At 37.4% G+C, this 24,285-nt stretch overlaps 1 protein-coding gene across 4 annotated transcripts; it reads left to right on the top strand.

Annotated features, from left to right (window-relative positions):
- Window positions 1-1,547: 1,547 nt before the first annotated feature.
- On the top strand, window positions 1,548-24,077 carry dnm1l (dynamin 1-like). Of its 4 annotated transcripts, XM_056270940.1 has the most exons (20): window positions 1,548-1,772; window positions 3,939-4,083; window positions 4,467-4,502; window positions 13,613-13,659; window positions 15,213-15,284; window positions 16,970-17,056; window positions 17,144-17,306; window positions 17,442-17,562; window positions 17,715-17,846; window positions 17,939-18,145; window positions 18,232-18,352; window positions 20,000-20,155; window positions 21,040-21,129; window positions 21,231-21,323; window positions 21,414-21,467; window positions 21,694-21,765; window positions 22,113-22,271; window positions 22,434-22,543; window positions 22,656-22,815; window positions 23,694-24,077. In XM_056270940.1, the coding sequence occupies exons 1-20, from the start codon at window positions 1,671-1,673 to the stop codon at window positions 23,748-23,750; spliced, it is 2,184 nt and encodes a 727-aa protein (XP_056126915.1). In that variant the 5' UTR covers window positions 1,548-1,670; the 3' UTR covers window positions 23,751-24,077. The 4 variants fall into 4 exon arrangements, with proteins under 4 accessions (XP_056126915.1, XP_056126917.1, XP_056126916.1 ...); XM_056270942.1 differs by lacking the exon at window positions 21,694-21,765; XM_056270941.1 differs by lacking the exon at window positions 4,467-4,502.
- Window positions 24,078-24,285: the final 208 nt, after the last annotated feature.

A 24,285-nucleotide genomic window follows, 5' to 3' on the forward strand; every position in this document is an offset into this window, starting at 1 on the left:
GGTTGTATATTTTTGTTGTTTTGGTGCTGAACACTCATAATAAATATCTGGGGTTTACATCTTCATAAACTGCTCTTTTATTTTTATGTGAAGCTAAACAGATGTTTTCTGCATTGCTGTGAATGATATAGTTTCCTAAGTAGGTTCTTTCAAACTCACTCTTATTAGTTAGAGATGTGCCTTTCCCACTCATTGTGTTATATTCAGTTTGTTGTGATCAGATTGGAGCACTTTTATGACCTCATGTGTATTATAGTTTGCATGGCTGAGAGAAAGCAAGTGTCTGTTTTTGTCATGTACATCAGTTAACCGGTTGGGTTTGTAAACAGCTTTTGCTTTTGCAAAGTACAAATCTGACATTGTTCTCTAAGCCAAAGTGTATTTTGGCTGAACTTTTTATGTCTGTAACAAAACATAAACATTTGATTGTTTATTTTTATATGGCAGTGTAACCCCTAAAAAGAAACAAGGGGAATATACCAACGATGTAAATACGATGTATAACCCAGCTGTGTTCCTGTATGACATCACCTCACCTGTGACCTGTTGTGTTGATCTTGATCCCATGTGCAATATTTAAAGGCAGCTGTCCTGTTGGTTTAACTGTTACCCGCTGACATAGTTGTTATGTTCAGAGTCTTGGTAGACTCATCTTGCACTTTCTTTATTTTAATCCTATGGATGAAATGTAAATCTTAAATAGCCTATTTGAACCCAGATGTATGTCTACTTGGGTTAAAAATAAATCGTGTTCAAAATTATTTGTTTGAGGACCCTTTTCTTCAGGATTTTTACAAAACATTAATTGCTGTGCAGTTGCGATACAGGAGCATTTTTAGTACCCTCAGTAAACTTGAATGATATAAAATTGATTGTAATATACATATGTAGTTTCTGTCATACATATAATTTGTCATATATTTCAACGGCCATGGGATAGAACAAGAAAAAGGCATGTTATACAATTATTAATATTATTGGAGAAGTTTAATAAACATACATTGATATGGTTTGCTCCGAACCCATTTTTTTATTTTTATATTCTTTATAAATGACTTAAAGTGTTTTGTATATGGAAACAAGCAAAAGGCGCTTAGATCATATAATAGATTGATCATTTAAGTGGCATTCTTTTCTTACTATTTATTTTTTTATACTCTGCCATTTGTACATTTTGTATTTAACTGTTAATAATTTATCCAGTTCACGTTTGTAAAAATGTGTGTATTAATGAACATTTCTCTTGGTGTGTATATAGCCTATTAAAAAATAGATGTATTATTGCTGTCAGATAACCATATTAATAACACCACGTGGCTACATGTGTTATAATTAATGTAATATTGGTACTTGTGCTACCTTACCCAAAACATGTTTTCCTCTATGCTCCAAAATATTTTGTTGCACCCCATAGTTACGGTTGCCTTGGCGCATCGACTCAGAACAATGCTTGGTAATGTAGTTTATTTCCAGAAAATTCAAAAGTGGGTCAACAGCTGTTGTGCCGCCTAAAACTACAAGTCCCACAATGCACCATCAGTGCGCAGTTTTTCCGCGGCCGGGTTTGTTCATGGTGTCACAGTGAGGGACATTGGATGACTTTGTGCCGTGTTTAGCCGCGGTAGGCTCTTTAGCAACTCGTTTTGACAGTGGAAGAGATCGTCAACGCGATGGAGGCTCTTATTCCTGTCATTAACAAACTCCAGGATGTTTTTAACACAGTCGGGGCGGATATTATCCAGCTGCCTCAGATTGCAGTGGTGGGAACGCAGGTAATTTTGTAGTTGCTGTTTCCATTCAGACTGATACAGGTTTATGGCGGTGTTTCAAACCCTAGTGAGTTACCCACCTAGACTGCATTTCGGAATGGAATCGAAAGTTCGAGGGCGCCTATGAACCCCCTGTCTATGTGGTCCACTTATTTTGGAACACAACCTATTATTAGCTAACGTTACGTTTTTTTTTCCTGCGACATTGTTTATATATGGAAAGATCAACGACAAATAAATGAATGTCGTTTTCAATATCCTGACAATTAAGACGATAAAATTTAAATCTTTAACTAGCTTTCAAATAATGTTATCTGCGCTATCCAGCTAACTAGCGTGCTAACGTATGCACTCGCTTGTTTCCTATTCATATTTGAATAGTTGACCTCAAGTATATTATGTGGACATTTCTACTGTTAGGAATGTGTTCGTTTTAACAGCATGAGCAATATCATAAAGTAAATTATAGAGCTGTGCTGGTCTCAGTACACCAGCTAACACATGATGTGATGCGCCATGATCGGTCTGAACTTGACAGTTCAGGCTGCATGTTTGGACTGAGCAGCTGCAAGACAAGACTCACTGTGTATCAAGGACAAAATGGGCAGATTGGTACTAAGGTGAAAATGATTATGGATCGTATCCTTTGACGTTACACTAGATATCTGCATCATTTCATTGTGGAAAATACTGCATACTTGATAAATAGTGTTATAGTAATATAGAGCTTTAATGTAAGTAAACCAGAGACTGACTTATCAAGTAGAAGAGTTTCCTACCATCTGCCTCACACACTTCAGGTATAATAAGTTTAAAGAGTCTTAAAGCAGAGACTTTCACTGACCGCTTAAGAGGATATGGCTGTCTGGGTGCCCAAGAAAGTGTTGTTATCCCTGTAAAGCCTAACATATGAAATAAAAGTCTGGAAAGGTTACCACACAGGCTACCAACCTATCATTTCCCTCTGATTTTAACAATAGTGTATTTGTGTGGACAAGTTTATCCAAACTCAACTTTTTCAACTCGATTACACCTTTACAACTCATTCTTCAACTGGTTTGGCGGGCCATCTAAGGAAAGAAAATTTTGGATCCCAATGATTTTTTTAAATGGAACATTTTATTGAACATTTAGACAAAGTATGTGTTTTATGTCATGCATCAGACTTGTATGGCTCATATAGTATAATATGTTCGGAATATAGAGTTCACACTTTTATTCAGAGGGCCAAACTGAGCACAAATATGCAGTTTGGTGTAGATGGCAAAAAAAGTAGGATGAAATTCTGATAGCTTTATAAGATACTTATACTAAAGATAAGATACTAAATATCATTTGTCACTCTATATTTCCCAATAATATATTAGTATTAAGATATTTAAATGCTTAGTTTTATTATCAAAGCTCTGTAGTTTTTATTATGGGGCAAAACATAATGCAATTCAATACAGCGTTGAACATTTTGAAATATTTCTAGCAATATAAAAGTTATTCTTATGTTTACTTTAATAAAAATCAGGAAAGAGTTGAAGGTGGACTTTTTTAGAATGATACTAAAAAGCCTTTTACTTGCTGAAAAGTATAAACTATTAATCAGACGACAGAAGATATGTAGTAGATTGTGTGCAATGGGTTTTTCAGCAAAGTTTTTTGATCATGTTGATAATTTAGAGGCCTTAGAAATTCATGTATGATACAGTAGCCTTTATAGACATTATGCGCCAGAGCAGCCATCTTTACAATTTTGACTTTGAACTTCCGTTTTTGCGGTAGCTCTGTATATTTCTGTGGCGTCGCTATCGAAATTACGGTAATTTAGGTGGTGAAGTGGATTTAGCCTACTTATTGTAGAGTTAATGAGAGTTATCATGAGCATTGTAAAGCCAATGTCAAATGTCAGTAGACCGGGAAGATTTAAAAATGAGCAGTTCATTCATAAATCCTTAAAATCTTACCTTCATGCTGTGGAAATACAAATCGGAAGACAAGGAGTGCTGTTCTGAAAAGGGGCGGAGCTACATAAGCTCTATAAGGTTAAGCTGTTTAGGTACAAGTTTGATCCGCAAGTGAACTTTTAGTTACGGTTCTAAACATGTTTTTAAGAAGTAAATGTTCAGTAATTGACAGTCCGGATTTATTTGTATTTTGTGTGGTGCATCTGATTTCCAGAGCAGTGGGAAAAGCTCTGTGCTGGAGAGTTTGGTTGGCAGAGACCTTCTGCCCCGCGGGACGGGCATCGTCACCCGCAGGCCTCTCATCCTCCAGCTGGTGAACGTAGACCCGGAGGACAGAAGAAAGTCCAGCGAAGAGAATGGTATGTACTTCTCTCCCCCCCTAAAGCATTAATTAATGACCTCCAGTGTTTGTTTGTGGGATTTAGGTGCTACTTTGTTTCTGATTCGGTTGCTCAATCAATGGCGGTGGAGTTGTGTCAGGTACTTGTTAGGTCGTCATCTGCCAAATTAAGTTAAAAGAGAATGGAAACCATAGTGACCCAAGCCAGTTTATCCATGTGTGCTGTTTCTTTAAATAAACTGTGTGAACTATCAATACACATAGAATCCAGAACCTGCTATTTATTTCAGATGAAGCTTTTAGCATGGGCACCTCTGCATTTGTGTGGATTAGGCTACACTAGAGTCCTATAAAGACTGCACTGCTGCAGGCTAACACTCTGTCATCTCTCTTTAAACGCAGAGCCCAATGCCTGGAAAAATGAGCGCCTTTACAAAGGTCTCCTTTTCCTTGTTTCTTACCCTTTTGCTTGTGTTGAGCAGCTTTGTGTTTTTTCTCATCCTGCTTCCATTATTTGATTATAAGCTTTAGTTAAACTGCTAGTGCAATGGCTTAGCTTAAACCAGTGGTTTTCAAACCTGTCATGGAGCACTCCCTCTTCTAATACACCTGATTCAACTCGTCTGCTAATTAGTCGAGACTGGAAGACCTGAAGTGGGTGTGTCAGGTAATGACACATTGTATGATTTTGGGCTGTCCCGGACGAAAGATGACCAATTGTAAGGGGTATACAGTTAAAGACCCAGAACCAGAAATGAAGAATGAAGACCCGGAGTCAGACTTATAAAAAATTAAAGAAAAGTTTTACTGAAGATAGTTTGCATTTTCATCAGCAGAAGTCAGCTTCAAGACTCCCACAGGAGTTCGTAGGCCGCCCCGCTTACAGTTACAAAGATCACAGCAGTTATACCATTTCCAAGGTCTAAGCTACGTCATTGCTTACAGGTTGAATGATTCTCATTGGCTAAGAAACATGAAAGCCTAAACAATTTAACACATGTGAGGAGATAGGGGTGCCTATCGCCATTAGTAAAGATAGTTGTCGTCCACTCATTAGATTTAGGTCTGTGGTGGCCTCGCAGGTTAGAGAAGGGCGCCGGGGTGTCTGGTCCGACCGTCCAGAACCTACATAGAATGTCATACGCACACACACACAAATAACAGACACTAGCAAATAACAGCTCCCATCAAGGCTGAAGAGAGTCTGAGCTCCTTATTATCAGTTAAGTATACCAAAACATAATGCTAAAACATTCACTCGTTTGGGAGAAAAACAGATCACTGGCATTTACTCCCAAGGAAGGAAATATACTGGAAAGAATACATTTTAATACAACAATTAAAGTTTGATAGTAACGCTCAATATAGCTTGACCATATGTCCAGCGAAGGATCATATGTGCCCACGCTGCCTTTAGGACCCTCTAACCTTTCTACTGATCCCAGAGAAAGAGACAAACGGCCTTGTGGGTTACGTGGCCTTCGTGTCCTGCGTGTACTACGTGCAATCTCAAAGTAAGATTGGAATGCACCTAAAAGAAACTGGTTACTTACATCCATGCATTTAAGAAAATATAATTTCACAAGCACAAGAATATAAAAATTATTATGTGATAATGAATATATTTGATTATTGATTTTTATTAAGGAAGTATATAACCATTCAAAATGATATATGATTATATATGTATTTGAAGAGGCAAGGGATTTTGACCAACCCTTCAGTCCCCCATTTTAGACCAATGTGGGGTCCAATACCGCCACGTCTGGTCTAACCAGTGAGGTCACTACGGAAGGGAGGAGTGGTGACGCATGCTCCCCTGACGGGTCACACTTGTCTCTTCACCTCGTCATGGACATGCTGGATACTAAAAATTCCAGTCCCCATTAAGAGGCTCTCCCACCTTCCACTCACAACAGGACATCAATGTCATTCTTCCTCAGTTTATCAGTCAGGTTAAAATTTTTATAAAACACATAACTGATTACGAAACAAGTACATATTTGTTCTCTGGAAGCCAGGCTAAATAAGCAAGCACTATTGCTGTATTCCTAGCATGGGCTAGATCCACAGTCACTACTCAGATCCTAAAAATAAAATCCTTTTATTATAAACAAAGTTGGATGGTTAATCCATTATTTTCACTACCCCTTTTATAGACCCTTTAGGTTTAAAACACAATGGTTGTCTAACTAAAAATAAACAACAAACAATAGAATATTAATAATTAAGGCCCATAATAATCGATGTAAGCACTTTAAGTCTTTACTGAAATCATCCTTCAGTTTACGGTCACATAGCATGTACCATTTTAATTGTATAACATCTTATACCCTTTTTTGTTTGTTTCAAAAATAGAAATAAAATAAAACAAATTCACATCATCATTTCAGTCATTATTTTACCACTAAAATATAGAATCGTTCCCCATTTTGCTTAATAAAGCTTTTGTTCATTCCTTATCCTTATATCACTTGAATCCCTGTCAATCATACAATGTCTAACCCTAACCTTTTTCATACCATTTAAACTTAATTTGACTTCCATAAATCCTATCAGAAATTGTATTTTCATTACATACATTTTCTTCTACTATATTTCTTCCATCTTGCCCTAAATACCAGTTCCTTCTGCATCCGAGTCTCTCACCACTGTCAGCCTAGTGACACTTAAAGTTCCCTCGTTAGGGGAATCATGGTATTTTATTAATTCTTCAATACTCTTGTTTTCTTATCATTAACTTCAACTTTATTTTTCATTATAACTACTTCTCACAGTATTTGTCTCAGTTCCACTTATCTTTACAGTTTTACAGAAACCAAAATATTATGTTACTCAGATCCCAGCCCACAGCCATATAGCTGCTTTCTCTTTTTACCTTTATTAAATTGTAGTTTTCTTAGACATCTAATGTCATACATACATTTAATGGATTGAGAAATAAAACCTTTTCTTTTTAGAAGTTATATTCACTCCTCCTTTATTCGCCCTCCGGCCTTTCAATAAAATGAGGGAGCTCACTCTGGATAATTTGGATAGTGACTTAGCCAATGTGCCACTTTGTCTCTCTGCCGTCAAGTCTATATATATATATATTTTTTTTCCTACGTTTAACCTTATGATCCCACCTAGTTGTCTATTTAAATTTAGACCCTCAGTTGAATTTAGACAAGAGTTTTACCCCATAATGGACGGCAATCTTCTTTACAATTCCAATTTATATAAAATACTAATCCAGAGAGTAATTCAGTTCAATATCATAAATGACAAAAGCATTCATAATTACCAATAGCAGACAGAGCTGGAAAACCACTCCAATTAAAGCTCGTCCCATGTTCTGCATTGTCTTTTCATCAGATTGTCTTAGAATTATCAACTTTTTTAAAGTTGGTCATTTCACTTAACCCATCTGTAATGATAAAACACTAATTCCAGAGGTTAATGTCACAATATCCTCAAAATCAGGAAATAATAGTACCCCAAACTAATACATACAAGACATAAAGTGCTGTCACCATCACACGCACTCATATTAGACACACATATGTTAACTGCTCATTTTCAATATTCATTTTTCTTTATATTATTGCTAAAAGATTTAAATTTTAAATAAGATTTTAAACTTCCCATTTTCCGGTAGCTTCTACCTAATTTTACATGGTCTCCCAACCAGTTTCAAAGCATGTCTTGTTCATTATTCATTAGAATTTAACAAGGTCAGCTGGGTTGTTTTGTTTCATTATCATTATTTTGCTTCAGCTTGCTCTAGCAGGCCGATAACAGAAAGACAGACACAGTTACCATCCCTTCCTCCGCTCAAGCAGTCTCTCTCACTATAAATAAATAATTTTTTTCACCAGCCTCCTAAGGCTGTAACTTAGTCAAAATTTGTATTCATTACAATAACCTTTGACCATTCACCTTCGTCATCCAGACTTTCCTTAAATCAAAAGCTGTCTTCATCTTTAGCCACCACCATGTCTAACGACCTTCAAGAGTTAAAACTATGTTATAACATATTAGTTCAAAATCAACACTATGATTTTCCTTGCCCATAAGGCAACCAGTACATAAAAAAAATGTATTACTGTCTCCACAACAACTAATGGGAATCACTTCATGGCCTCAGCTGGCTCTTGAAAGCCCACTCCTGTTCGCCCTTTATCTATAATCTCCATCAGGGTGTTTTCCCCTGGCATATTTGCAGACGCTTGTCACAATAAAAAACAAGCCATACAACTAATGCGGTTTCTTCTGGCGAGTGGTATATATCGAGGAGCTTTGCTTTATTGGGGAGACATGCCGTGACTCGTCACCGCGTCATCTCCCCTTAACGCCATAAGGACGCTGCTGGCCTCACAGCTCCTGCTCAACCCTCATACCTGTCTCACATAACACACCTCCATTCAGGAGATGCCCAATGACTTTACGTGATCCACTCTGGCTTGGGTTGCCCCCTGTCAGGCCAATAGAAGGTCTTACCCGTCATTGAGTAGCCACTCGTGCCCACTGGTGACCGCTCTTTCCAATCACACAATCAGTTCTCTTCAACAGAACTCAGCTGTTTTCTGGAGCTTAGGAAAGGCACGTTCAAGAGTCATCCAGAGCCATTCCGATTGCCTAATAGTGTTCACATAGGGAGACAGATTAATAACAACAGTATTTAATCACTTAAATCCATTAACCATCTTAAAAGCAGAAACCTAGCTACTTGGATTATACTCAGTGAATTTAGATCACAACCGTACATTCAGTGTACATTTCCGTCGGCCCCTCCCCCGTTTCATGGTGGGGACTAAGATCAGACAAAGAAGTTACTGGTCCTAACCTAATCAAAGATGTCACTACAAATAGCTTATTATCACTTATGACACCGACTCAGGTAACAGTTTTTAGCTGACATTGACTGAGAGAGAGACATTGAATGAGAGAGGGACTGGTACACTGCACTCTGAACGTCTAACTTTATCTACCATCTTTTAACTCTATCCCAGCTTAAGGCATCTTTGCCAGATATTACATACGGTTTCGAATAAACATATTATTTATATTTGTCTTTTGCCCACACATCAGGAAATTTAGGCATTTCAAATTTCCACTCAGATTGAGTCTGTTGCACTGGCAGTTTCAGCCACAGCACACATCAGATTCAGATAAGCAAACTGTTTCATTACAGCCAATAACAAACTTATCTTTTGAAAGCAAAACATCAGCTTCTAGTTCTTTCATGGTCAACTTTTCAAGCTGTTTGTTTAATCAGCATTTAGCAACTGTTAATCCAGTACGGCTTCTGCTTATTTGTTCTTACATAATGGTAATTATTCTAGTTCTCAATAACATTTCACATTTCTCAATCCCTATTTTAGTTGTCAAGTTCTCAATTACCATAGTTTAATATTTGACTTAAGTTTTCTCTTGGAGTTTATCAATCTCCAATTAGGATTCACACTAAGTTTGACGAGGCAAGCACTCTCTGCTTGTGATACTTTTGCAGTTATTGTAAATCATCTGTGAGATTAGTCTCTCTATATCATCTAAAACCTTTTTAAAATGTTGAATTACAACACAATCATCCTTTTAGTTACTTTGATATATTTTGCAACTCACATTTGTTGGAGTCATTAATTTTACATCAACCTGTATTCATCAATTCACTTATAAAAATTAGTATTATAGATCTTTTCTTCAAAAGGGTTCATGTGTCAGCCTCAACGGCTCCAACAAGCACGCCCTTGAAGCAGTGTGTGTCCCATTCAGGAATGTAAACAGAGCCACTGATTAAGCAGTTCTCTGTATTCTTTTACAGTCCACCAGTGGCGGATTTAATCATAATAGCCCAATCATAATCTTCATCATTATTATTGGCAGAACATTAATTTTCATAAGCTGCAAAATATTCTAAGTTGTTTTCACAAAGTGTCTGTTTAACTTTAGTCGCTTGTCCAGGGAAATTATCCCTGACCCAGAATTTCTTTCACTTGCTTCTTGTAATCATCGTAAGCAATACGAGGCTAAACATTTTAATTTTTCTGTTTCTTTGTTTGTTTGTAGCCAGTCAAGTTGTTTAAATTTCCAATCAGAATCAAAATCCTGACTACCATTTACTTAATCATTTCTGCAAATTTATTTAAAATGAGGGCTTTAGAGCACAGCTGCTTACAGCGTTTGCTTTTCCTGTCTCACTATTTGTTTCAGGACTCTTCAGGTTACTGATTAAGTTATTATATTTTTCTGCCATATCTTAATCATGGTTCATACTCACCTGAAGTTATTGCAGAAATGGAGGCGGCGATCTTTGAACAACACAGCTTGGCTTCTGCGTGATGAAACTGCAAAGTATACTCCAAAATCACAGTTACATATACTGGTCCATGCCAATTTGGGTCACAACTTTTTTTAATTTTCTCTCGGAATTGTTCCTGATGCATCCCTGGCAAACAACCCTATTATTGTTAGTATCCCTAACTGCCTGATTCACTTCACTAAGTTCGGGGATCCCCTATCTGAGATGGAAGAGATTGAGCAGGTTTACGGTGCCACTGGACCTCTAGCCCAGGGACGTGCTCTGCTGGGGTGGTGCTACACCAGTAATGCCCAGCGGGGCCCCCACAGAGCACGCTTCGCTTGCGCTGTCTGCTGCCGTTACCCTTAACGACGCTCTCAGCGACTTCTTATACTGTCAGCAGTATAATTAACTTACTCCTTCACTCGCCTCATCGGAGTGAAGCTTCACTCGCCTCATCGGAGTGAAGCTCTCCCGCTCTCCTTCAAAATCTCTTCCAGTCAGACAGCCCTAACAATTAACAAAAGCTTACTACCTTGTTTGTTGATTTGCCAGGGGTGTCACCGAGAATAATTGCCAGCGCATCCTCCACCATAACTGTAAGGGGTATACAGTTAAAGACCCAGAACCAGAAATGAAGAATGAAGACCCGGAGTCAGACTTATAAAAAATTAAAGAAAAGTTTTACTGAAGATAGTTTGCATTTTCATCAGCAGAAGTCAGCTTCAAGACTCCCACAGGAGTTCGTAGGCCGCCCCGCTTACAGTTACAAAGATCACAGCAGTTATACCATTTCCAAGGTCTAAGCTACGTCATTGCTTACAGGTTGAATGATTCTCATTGGCTAAGAAACATGAAAGCCTAAACAATTTAACACATGTGAGGAGATAGGGGTGCCTATCGCCATTAGTAAAGATAGTTGTCGTCCACTCATTAGATTTAGGTCTGTGGTGGCCTCGCAGGTTAGAGAAGGGCGCCGGGGTGTCTGGTCCGACCGTCCAGAACCTACATAGAATGTCATACGCATACACACACAAATAACAGACACTAGCAAATAACAGCTCCCATCAAGGCTGAAGAGAGTCTGAGCTCCTTATTATCAGTTAAGTATACCAAAACATAATGCTAAAACATTCACTCGTTTGGGAGAAAAACAGATCACTGGCATTTACTCCCAAGGAAGGAAATATACTGGAAAGAATACATTTTAATACAACAATTAAAGTTTGATAGTAACGCTCAATATAGCTTGACCATATGTCCAGCGAAGGATCATATGTGCCCACGCTGCCTTTAGGACCCTCTAACCTTTCTACTGATCCCAGAGAAAGAGACAAACGGCCTTGTGGGTTACGTGGCCTTCGTGTCCTGCGTGTACTACGTGCAATCTCAAAGTAAGATTGGAATGCACCTAAAAGAAACTGGTTACTTACATCCATGCATTTAAGAAAATATAATTTCACAAGCACAAGAATATAAAAATTATTATGTGATAATGAATATATTTGATTATTGATTTTTATTAAGGAAGTATATAACCATTCAAAATGATATATGATTATATATGTATTTGAAGAGGCAAGGGATTTTGACCAACCCTTCACAATCGTGGTAATTTTTGTGGTCGTGGGTCCTGAACGGTGGTCTTACGTCGTACAGTGAGAGAGGTTCAAAGACGGCCGTTGTCAGGGTCTTGCGACCAAAGGTTTTGCGACGGCCGTTGTCAGGGTCTTCTGACAGTGTCAGAAATTTAGTTTGCTGCTACGACCTAAGTCTACTGACTAGCCAATAAAAATGCAACATGAAATGGCGTATTGATCATCGCGACATGGCGCTAAAACTTAAAACTACTTACCTCAAGCTCCATTTGCAAAATTGGCATGCCAAGTTGGCTTCTTTTCCCTAGCCATGAAAATGTATGGGGTCCATATTCTCCTCTTTCGCTTCATCCTCTTTTTTTTTTTACCACACATAAAAAACAATTTCCAAAGTGCAGTTCCATCTTGCTCTTTTTGTTTACCATTTGTGCATTCTGATGACGATTTATTCTTCTACACTAACACTGCATTTCAGACAGCTCAGAATTTGGATTTTTCCCACCTCGTTCTTGGAAATAACGTCTGGAATGCTAATCAAAGACAGACATTCGACCTGTGAACTCGGTGTACATCATCGATCAACCCCAACCTCAGCAAAACATGTAATTTGACGTCACTTCCAAGATGTTATCAAGTCCTGCTTCCAATGAGCATAAACGTAAAAACATTAACATTAGACACTAAGTTTAGGTAATAATACCTTAGTTTTTGCTTTTCATCAGCTGTTTTCAAAGCTAATTTATGTTGTTTTTACTCTGTTTTTGCTATAATTGACACAAAAACACATTATGCTCTTGTTGTGTCGGGGCAACATCATGTGGTCAACATGTGAATGTGACGTCTAATTGCCTGGAACTCGCTGAGGTCTGAAGTGGGACATTTAATGTGGCATATTCCCATGTCCAACCTCGTCTGGAATGCAGCATAACTTGCGGCGTAGCCTACAACTCGAAAGGTGTCATTTCTACATACATGTTGTACCCATGTTTATTAAATCCATTGGTTTGTAATGATCTTAACGGATTGCCGAAGTTGCACAGTTTGTAGAAGGCATAAGGGAGACATGCAAAATGGGCAGTGCTGGGTGGAGTGCTTCAGGACAGGTTTGAAAACAACTGGCCTAAACAAACCCAGACTGAGGTACAATCTAGTTTCGGTTTCAGATTGAAGTGGTGAGTATGAATGATTTGGGTCTCAGTGACAGTGATAGTGATATGACGTGAATTTGTCCTCTGCATTTAACCCATCCATGTTAGTGCACACACATTAGGAGAAGTGAGTCGTGAACACACACACACACACACACACACACACACACTGCAAACAGTGAAAAAGGTATATAAACCATATCACACTGCAAAACGTCCATTTACTCACTAAAAACTAACAGTCATCAACTACTATTTATTTTAAACATCACTTTGTTGTGAAGAGTCAAATTCTTTAATAGAATAGAGTTTTAGTTTGAGCTAGGTAGGCTGTGCTACCCACAATGCACTGCACCTTGCCTTTGTTTTGTAGCAGTTTTTGTTTAATTTGCTGTCATGGTGCTTTAAAAAAAATTTAAATGATATATTGATGTGGAACAAAAGCATATTCTACTTGGCTGAGTAAACTCTTTGAAGAAAGTGAAAGTTTACATTGTGTCATCAACATTTTTCCCACAGGAGTGGATGGAGAAGAGTGGGGGAAATTTCTACACACCAAAAACAAGGTATGGAAAGCAGCACAATAGATGTTTGGACAAAGAATTCACAATCAGCAGCAGCTAAGGTCAAATGTGTGTGACCCTTTTAACCTTTTTAGGAGTCCATTATGAACCATTTAATAATAATAATAGTTCTCATTGACTAAATTTTGCTTGGATTAGTAACAGGAGAACTTCCCATGAACTTCTCTTTCTTATGCTATTATTTGCCAGTTGTACATGCATATTTAAGATTAAATACACATGTATAAAATTTCATCTTAACATGTTTATAAAATCACCAAGACTGTGATTTTTGTGCACAGGTGGTTTCAGGTTTCAGCAATATTTTTTGTCATTTTAGAATAAATTTGTGCCCCTATATGCTTACTCCTAATTTTGTTTTGAAGGTCTCCTACAATAGTCTCACATACATCCAAGGTCAATTTTTTGTTACATTTTCTCATAATATACATAGCAGCTTCACTTCTTTTCTCACAGTGTCTGAAACAGTTTGACAAAGGATTCAGTCTCTCTAAACCCCTCCTTTATGAGACCCTACTCTGCTCTGATTGGTCAGATGGCCCAGTCTGTTGTGATTGGTCTACCGCTTACAGCGTGCGTCAGAAACAAAACGGCTATACATACTGTAGCACTTGTATGAAAAGTAACAATGGAGTCAGTTTTACTGTATCAATTCCAGTCCTCATCCTTTGGAAGTGCATGCAAAGTAGATTTGCTTTCGCAGTGCAGAAAACAACGTCTCCTCAACATGTCCACAACTCGAACCAAACTCATCCAAGCCTCTGCTACAACTACAGTGTTTGAGGGCGAGTCAAAGTAGAAATTGTTCATTGGAAGCCAATGAAAAGGAATGGCATTATGCGAATTTGTTACAAACCTATGTAGGTTTGTGCAGGAAGTAAGACTGGAATTACTGACGACTCGTTTCAGGCAGTTCAGAATCCGTTATTTCTCTTGAGACAATAACTCCGTTCGATGTGCACTTTGATCTTTGAAACTTTGCAGACTTTTTACATTCACAAAAAGCTATATTACACACTGCATGAAAGTAATATCCAAAAAAATATAATATGGTGGTCACTTTAATCATGAAAGCGTTCATACTTGGATAATTACACACAAATTTGTGCATATGCACAGTTAGTGAATAAGACCCAATTTCTTAAGACACATTATCTAACACCTCACATTTGAGTAAGTCCAACTCCAAGTGGAAAAGTTGTTACATCAAAGAGACGCTGAACAATGTTGGTTTATTCAGGCATTCTGGCCGTCAGACACCTTTATGTGCTACAAACAACAGTGCAGAGAGTTTGTTTGACAGTTGAAGAACAAGTCCTTTAATTTATGAACATCAAGAGCGTGTTGGTCCAAATGATCACAGGAGAGAAACTGCAGTGTGGTCTTGTGTCAGACGCATGCTTTGTATTCACCTCATGTTACATTAATGTCATTCCCTGGTGTGTTTCTTGTTCTCTTTAATGTTATAGAAGTTTGATTTAAGTCTCTGTGAAGTGAGATGTCATGATTGTTTATATTGTGTCTCTGCCTTTTAGGTCTACACAGATTTTGATGAAATCAGGCAAGAAATCGAAAATGAAACGGAAAGAATTTCTGGCAATAACAAGGTATGGAAGAGTCCTTAAAGGGGTCATATAATGCCATTTTTGTACAAGCTAATATGATTCTTTAGGGTCTAAATTAAAAGTTTGTAATATACTTTAATTAAAAATTCTCATTAGTATTGTAAGAAAACACTTATTTTACCTGGTCAAAAACAGCTCTGTTTTCAGCACGCCGTTTCAGTGCATATGACTTTAAATGATCATGAGCTTTGCTGACTCCGCCTCTCTGTTCTGTGCGTACACGTTTGTAACACAATACCATAACGTGTTGTTCATTATAAACGTGGGATTATGAATTATATGGAGAACGTCGTACATAGAAAACATGCAGTAATGTACCCTGAGTGTAAACCTTAGACTCATTCATCGTGAAGCGATTTGCAAAGATATAAATATTAATATAAAGTTTAATAAAACGTTACACTCACTTCAGTTGTTCTAGAGGTTCAGCAGGAACACGAATATCTGGTACCGATTCTTTATTCAGGAGCAGCTGCTTAGCAAAACCAGCTTTATGCTGACCCTCCTTTATAAAGCAGTCTGGTGAGAAATGATTCGCGCAAACATGAGAGCATTGACGTTGGTCGTGGGGAATATTCCCTTCGAAAACAAACTCAACCACTGCGTCTTCAGCGGTTCGGATTTAGGAACATTAAAATGACTGCTGTGTTCGTTATTACACCCAAGAACAGAACACCACAATCGCTTAGACGCCATTCTGCTCATAGACAGTGCTCCAGCATATCAACAATGACCGCGCCGGTCCGCGCAGACTATGATTGACAGCTCTCACGAGCGAGGGCGGGTCTGTGTTGAAACGCGCCTATCAATCAACAATCGCGGGAGGGGCGTTCGACCGTGTGACGTCACACGGTCGAACGGCTCGATTTGAGGCAGGGGAAAACATATAAGGAGATTAAAACAAAACCACTGGATGGATTTTTATCATTATATGATGGTTGTGTACAGGCACTGCCAACACACATTTCAGTACAATCAACTTAAAAAAGTGCATGTACCATTATATGACCCCTTTAAAGGAAGTAGGAACTACATGAGATGATGTTGTAATTTTTAATCCTATATGTATGCTACCATTTTACATTATGGGGTCAGTAAGTTTTTTCTTTCTTTTTTTTTCTTCTTCTTTCCTCCTCTCAACAAGGACACGTTAAATACACTTATAATGTTACAAGAGGTTTCTAATTCCAAAAATGCTTTTCTTTTAAAAGTTCTATTCATTAGAGAATCCTGAAAAAAAATGTGTCACGGTTTCCACAAAAATATTAAGCAGCTTAACTGTTTTCAACATTGATAATTACAAGAAATGTTTCTTGCGCAGCAAATCAGCATATTATAATGATTTCTGAAGGATCATGTGACACTGAAGACGGGAGTAATGATGCTGAAAGTACATCTTTGCCATCACAGGCATTTTAAAATACATTAAAATAGAAAACAGTGATTTTAAATTGTACTAATATTTCACAATATTACTGTATTTTTGACAAACAAATGCAGCCTTGGTGAGCATAAGAGACTTCTATCAAAATCATTTAAAAAATCTTACTGACCTGTAACTTTTGAACTTTAATGTTAGACTTTTTCTGTTGGCATCAAGCTCTGCTTTTTGACTTATTCAGAATGTTGAGGGTCTTATAAATACATCTTGTGTCATTGTTTAACAGGGTATTAGTGATGAGCCAATACACCTGAAAATCTTCTCACCACATGTTGTCAATCTCACGCTGGTGGATCTGCCTGGCATCACAAAGGTGTTTCATTCAAGTTCAGCTTGGCCTGTTTGAGTATTCTGTTTGTGGATGATTTTTTGACGCTGACACTGATATATTCATGTTCAGGTCCCAGTGGGAGACCAGCCCAAAGATATCGAGCTGCAGATCCGTGAACTGATCCTAAAATACATCAGTAATCCCAACTGCATTATTTTAGCTGTCACTGCGGCGAACACAGACATGGCCACCTCTGAAGCGCTGAAAGTGGCCCGTGAGGTGGACACAGATGGTCAGCATATTTACTCGGCATTATTTTTGCTCACAATATCTGTATCTTTCACTTTGTGTGATGTGATGTTTCTCCGCATAGCTGTGTGATACAGATTTTTCGAAACGCAGCATTTTTATTTTCTCCTGCTGTCAGGTCGCAGAACACTGGCTGTGGTGACTAAACTAGATCTGATGGATGCCGGTACTGATGCAATGGATGTACTAATGGGCAGAGTCATTCCTGTCAAACTAGGACTGATCGGAGTGGTCAACAGGTAAAAAAAAAAAAAAGATAAATGATTATTAGTAAGACTGTCATTCTATTTAAAATGAAATACTATAAATATATAAATACATTATAATATGGAATATTCAAATTTGCATTCATATTTGAACAATTTTCATATATGTAAATGTCTTTATGCAGGAGTCAGCTGGACATCAATAATAAGAAATGTGTGGCAGACTCCATCCGTGATGAGTATGCCTTCCTGCAGAAGAAATACCCCTCCCTCGCCAACAGAAACGGAACCAAATATCTTGCCAGAACATTAAATAGGTGAGAGTTTATGCTTGAAACATCACATTTTGTTCATTTTTGCTGAGCATATCTGCTTTTAAAGTATTAAAATCCTGTTTTTCCCCCATCAGGTTATTGATGCATCATATTAGGGACTGTTTACCAGAGCTGAAGACGCGCATCAATGTTCTAGCAGCCCAGTATCAATCCCTGCTCGGCAGCTACGGCGAGCCGGTGGACGACAAGAGCTCCACCCTGCTGCAGCTCATCACAAAGTTTGCCACAGAGTACTGCAACACTATTGAAGGGACGGCCAAATACATTGAGACTACTGAACTGTTAGTTCCTCTTATCTGCCAGTTACTGAAATAAAGCTAATCACAGTGCTAGTGCTAACCATAGTTGTTTGTGCTAATTTTTTTAGGTGTGGTGGTGCAAGAATTTGTTATATTTTCCATGAGACGTTTGGTAGGACACTGGAGTCAGTCGATCCTCTTGGAGGACTTACAACTATAGATGTCCTTACAGCTATTAGGAATGCTACGGTAGGTTGCGTAGAGACTTCTACATCCTTTTGTTTTAATATGGATACGAAATAAAGACTGCCGCCTGCAGTGCTCTGCATTGTGCTGCAGTTTCCTCAGAGTCTGCAGATTTCTATTTTAGCACAACTCCTCTGAGGGACATTTAAATATTAGAGTGACATAAAGAAGCTCTTGTATAACACCGTGGAGTTATATCTAGGGATGAAACGGGTACTGGTTTGAGAATAAACCACGATTAAATGTCTGATGGTTAGTATTACCGTTTCGTTTTTTAGTTTTCATTAAAACAGCATTGTATTAAATGTAAAAATTTAAATGTTCTATTGTATTTATTGTTCACCTATTGTCTTTAATAATATTTTAACTTTAAACTAAAAACTGTATAGTCCTGCCAATTTCGTTGTTAGGTTTCGATAAAAAATTATTTCAGTGTGTGTATCAGTACTTTTTGAGCATTTTCAGCACATTTTAACAAACAGTGTTAAATATATGGAACCGGACCGAATCAAAACGCAGATTTCGGTGTCTCATTTCGGTGTCACTTAAATACCTCAGCTGTCGGTTGAATCATTCAAGAAAGTTGTGCAAGTTTACTGCAACAATAGAGCTGCGAACTTCACATATTTTTGAAAATCCAGCATTCAGTTGATCCTGATAAGAGCTCATTGTCACAGTTGTAAACATGACGGCGTTCTTCTTCCACGAGGGGTTTCGCGTCACCGCATTTAAGGTGATGCATTCTAAAATAACGCTCACCTTGTGCAGAACATGCGATAAGTCAGGAGAGGTGTTGTATTTCGCCAGAGAAGGCAAAAAATGTGAAAAGGATTGCTGAAATTTAAAGCTGGTTTGTAGCATACCAAGAATACAGACTTTGCTGTTATTAGTACTGTACTGTTATTTAGTGTTAAATTGTTGTAGTTGGGTTAGGTGGCTTAAGTTGTATTGTTAATTTATGATGTAATTTAGTTGTTTTGTATTTAGACTACTTATATTTATATATACTTTAAAATGTTAATATATTCAATTTTAAGAATTTTTCATTTTATTTTTTTCAATAAAAAAGCAGTTTTTTAATATCATTCACCAATGTTTTGAAGCTCTTTTAAAAAAAATAGGGCTGTCAAATGATTAATCGTGATTAATCACATCCAAAATAAAAGTTTTTTTTACATAATATATGTGGGTGCATTTGTGTATAATTATTTTATATATATAAATACACACACATGCTTGTATATATTTAAGAAATATTTTCATGTATATACTGTATATAGATTTATATATAAATATTTTATATATAAATTATATTTTTTTCTTAAATATACATGCATGTGTGTGTATTTATATATATATATACAAAATAATTATACACAGTGGACCCACATATATTATGTAAAAAGAAAAAAATATTTTGGATGTGATTAATTATTTGACAGCCCTAAAAAAATTTTTTTTAGTATTGGTTCAGGCACCGTTTAGGCACCGGTACCGTTTTAAAAGTATTGATTTGGGACCAGCATCGAAAAAAACCCAAACGATAGTGACAACTGATTATTTTGGTCACTATAAAGGTGATATGAAATCGCATTTTGCAGCAGTTTCAGGTATTTCTGTAGTTTAAGGAGTTCTTGTGCGTTTCCTCAGGGTCCACGTCCTGCTCTGTTCGTGCCTGAGGTGTCGTTTGAGCTGCTGGTGAAGAGGCAGGTGAAGCGTCTGGAGGAGCCCAGTCTGCGCTGTGTGGAGCTGGTGCATGAGGAGATGCAGAGGATCATTCAGCACTGTAGCAACTACAGCACTCAGGTAGACTGCAGACATAGGAGACGTGACAGCTTTTGGCCTTCATACTCATCCTTATCTTTGCCTGTTGCATCATGTCTTGCTCCCCAAAGGAAAAAAGAAAGACAGTTTCCACTGTTGTTATACAGCACATCAGTTAAAGTCACCATGAAATCAAAATGGACAATTCCTGTTTTATTATGAAATATTGCAGTATTTATGATAAATGATTTATCCGTGTACATCATTTTTTAAAGTCATGTGCCCTCGTAATCTTTAATTAAAAATAACCTCCCCTCCCACTTGCAGCGACATCTCTTCTCTGATGACTTGTTTACTGGCAAGAGGGTGGGACAACCTGTCACTCACATGAGATCGACCAATAGCAAAACAACCATCCAATCAAGTCAAAATCAAGTCCCGTCCTACATTTTTCTCATTCAAAAAGCAGTTTCACTTGAAATATGTTACAATAGGAAGAAAAGACTATCGGAACTTCTGTTTAAAGCAGACTTTAAGGCTTGTTCACACCAAGAATAAGTTAACATCACAATTATAAATACAATGACAGGGGAACATTATCACTTTTAGAGCATTTTTTTTTTTTCCAGCTGATGAAAAATAAAAAACATTTAATTCTAACCAGTATCCACCCGACTAAAGAGCTTGAGGATTTAAAGTGGCAGTTGACAAAATAATTTTTTTTTACTGTTTTTTAAATTTTGTATTATTATTATTAGTAGTAGTAATAGTAGTAATTATACTGTTGTTTTATTATCAGCATTTCAGCATCAGCATTTTTCAATTTGTTTGGGATTTGTTTTATTTAGTTATACTGTGGTTATTGTTATTATTATTATTAATTATTATCTTCTATATACTAATTGTTATCTTCTCATTTTTGCCAGGAGTTGCTTAGGTTTCCAAAGCTCCATGATGCCATAGTAGAAGTGGTCACCTCTCTGCTCAGGAAGAGGCTTCCAGTCACCAATGAGATGGTTTGTTTGTTTTCACTCATGCTCTTATTCTTTTACATATTATGGACCAGCAGTTTATGTGCAAGTATTTCTTCTCTAAAGCTGCGTTTGCTCTACTCCAGGTTCACAATCTTGTGGCGATTGAGTTGGCTTACATCAACACAAAACACCCAGACTTTGCAGATGCTTGTGGGGTCATGAACAACAACATTGAGGTTTAATGACATTTTTATGATAATTTAAATTAGATTTATGATTGGAAAATATTTGAGTGTGAAATTAATATTTGTTGTCTTCGTAAACAGGAGCAGAGACGTAACCGAATGAGAGAGGTTCCCTCAGCGGTGCCTCGTGATAAGGTATGATGTTAAATCTTGAGCGATCAGTGAACTGCGTTTTCTCACTGGAAAATGCAACGGGCTGCTGTTTGCAATGTTCTTTTATCCCTTTTCCTCTCTGGAAATTAGTTTGTTCCATAAACCAAGTCTTGCTGCCTTTTCTTGCAGTTTTGATTCGAATCGGACTCAAATCTGCTGCTTTCCTCTCTAGCTGACTAGTCTCTTCTCTTCCTGTGTCTTTTTTTAGTCCTTAAAAGGTCCTGGTGGGCAGTCAGTGTCGCCCACCGAGCAGCCGTCTGCTGAGGGTGATGGGCCTAAGGTGTGTGGCGCCCCCTGTGTAGGGGCAAAGCATGGAGTTGATTTTCAACCCACTCGATCTGCTCCCCCTGACCTTTAACCCCGACTGCATGGTCACCAACCACTAAACTGACGGCAGTTTTGGTTTTACTGATCAGAACCTTCTCAAACTTCTGCTGTGATTTTTAAGAGCCTCACCAGTATTTTTTCAGTTTGTAGCCAAAATCGGTGTTTTATATGTGAACAAAGCTTTTGTTCAGTTCCAAGCCTAAAACCAATACATAAAACACCGATGCACTGCATGGGAGAATGCATAAAACACTAGTTGGTGCTCAATCCTGTCTTGTTCTTCCTGTTTATGTGGATTAGATGGCCGGAGGAGCTCAGGGGGAGCAGGAAGGAGGAACAGGGACCTGGAGGGGCATGTTGAAGAAGGGAGAGGAAAGCCAGGGCGAAGACAGGCACAAACAACAGAGCTCTGTCCCCGCCAGCCCTCAGAGAGGACACGCAGTGAACCTGCTTGATGTAGTGAGTCCATAAAACACATACTTTTGATTATGCTACAGAAATGACTTAAAAGCTTGCAGTCTGAAAGTAAATAAACACCTGTAAGTATTTGTGGTCTCTTTGAGAGCTGTTTGCTAACACGGTCACAATGAATTAGTGTTGATTTGTTCTGATCTCTCGCAGCCTGTGCCAGTTGCTCGGAAACTGTCTGCTCGCGAACAGAGGGACTGCGAGGTCATCGAGAGGCTCATCAAGTCTTATTTTCTCATTGTCCGTAAAAACATCCAGGACAGGTATGTAGAAACCGCATTTAACCTCTACAAGAGACTATGGAGGAACCATGAATATGAGTTTCTAGTTTCATGTTTCAAGCAGAATACTCACTCTGTTTCTCCGTCTCTGCAGTGTACCAAAGGCTGTGATGCACTTCCTGGTGAACCATGTGAAGGACAGCTTACAAAGCGAGCTGGTGGGACAGCTGTATAAACCCGCCCTGCTGGACGACCTTCTCACGGAGTCAGAGGACATGGCCCAGCGCCGCAATGAGGCCGCAGATATGCTGAAGGTAACGTCAATCTTTTGTATATAATAACTATTATTGTTATTATTTATATAATTAATAATAATGTATATTCATGTCAAAATGTTTAGCAATGCCGAGTAGCCTTTACATTCACATTTATTCATTATTATTAAATAGTAAATAATATTATTACATAATTTATTAATAATAATAATTATTATTATTATATATTAGTAATAATGAATATTAATGCAAATGTTTAGCAATGCTGAGTAGCCTTTACATTCATATTAATTATTATTAAATAGTAAATAATATTATTACATAATGTATTAATAATTATTATTATAATATATTAGCAATAATTAATATTAATGTAAAATGTTTAGATATGCAGAGTAGCATTTACAATAATATTGTTATTAATTTAATAATAGTACTAATAATTTATTATTTCATATTTCATAATAATAGTAATAAGTAATATATCATTTGTAATAGTAATGTATATTAATGTAAATCTTTTAGTAATGATGAGTAGCCTTTACATTAATATTAATTGTTATTAGTAGTAGTAATAATAATATATTAAGAAGTATTTGATTATATATATATATATATTCATTGTATATTAATGTTAAAATGTTTATGAATGCAGAGTAGGTTTTATATTAAAATGAATTAATTAATTTATCGTTTCTAAAGTAATTTATTTCATTTTATTAATTTATTTTTGCTATTATTCAATTAATAACTATTCATATTGTTGTAGAGGCTAATCTGAATTACTTAGCATTTAATTAAACTTTGAATTATACATGATTTTAAAAATGTTGTATTGTATTTTATCATTAAAAAGAAAAAATAGAAAAAGAAAATTTCAAATGTTTTCAAACTGTCATCCTCTCCTCTGCCCATAGGCCTTGCAGAGAGCGAGTCAGGTGATCGCAGAGATCCGTGAAACGCACCTGTGGTGAAGTCCTGCGCTGATGTACAGCCCCTTTCCCTCCTGCTCAAACCCTGCGGTCTGCGTCAGCCCTGTCTTGCTTTCACAGACAGCGAACTTGAAAAATGCACTGGTGTCAGTTAGTGTGTATTGAATATAGTTTTATGTTTGCAACGGACTCTTCTCAAACTACATCGAGGGCAGCACATATCATGTCACACCTGCACACCGTCCCAGCAGTGATCTCTTTCATGTATGTAAACTACCATGTACGCTGCAGGTAACGTGTGCGGCCTGTTAAAGGACCATGTGTCCCTGATGTAGCCTAAATTAAAGGTAGTGATATAAACCGATCAAAGGGTTTGTCTTTATGTTGTAGCTTCATTTGGTATGATTGGATTTCTTAAAAATACTTTTTTGCTGTCCAATAAGGCAGTCAACATGGGATTACATTGGAAAGATCCAGGATCACACTACTCGTTTCTTTTGTGTAAATGTGAAGCATTACTGAGTGCACCTTTAATTTCATAGCATAATTTGTTATTTTATTTTCATTGTTGGTCATA

The sequence above is a fragment of the Rhinichthys klamathensis genome, unplaced genomic scaffold, assembly GCF_029890125.1.
Source record: "Rhinichthys klamathensis goyatoka isolate OS25496 unplaced genomic scaffold, OSU_Roscu_1.1 h1tg000310l_1, whole genome shotgun sequence".
NCBI lineage: Eukaryota > Metazoa > Chordata > Actinopteri > Cypriniformes > Leuciscidae > Rhinichthys > Rhinichthys klamathensis.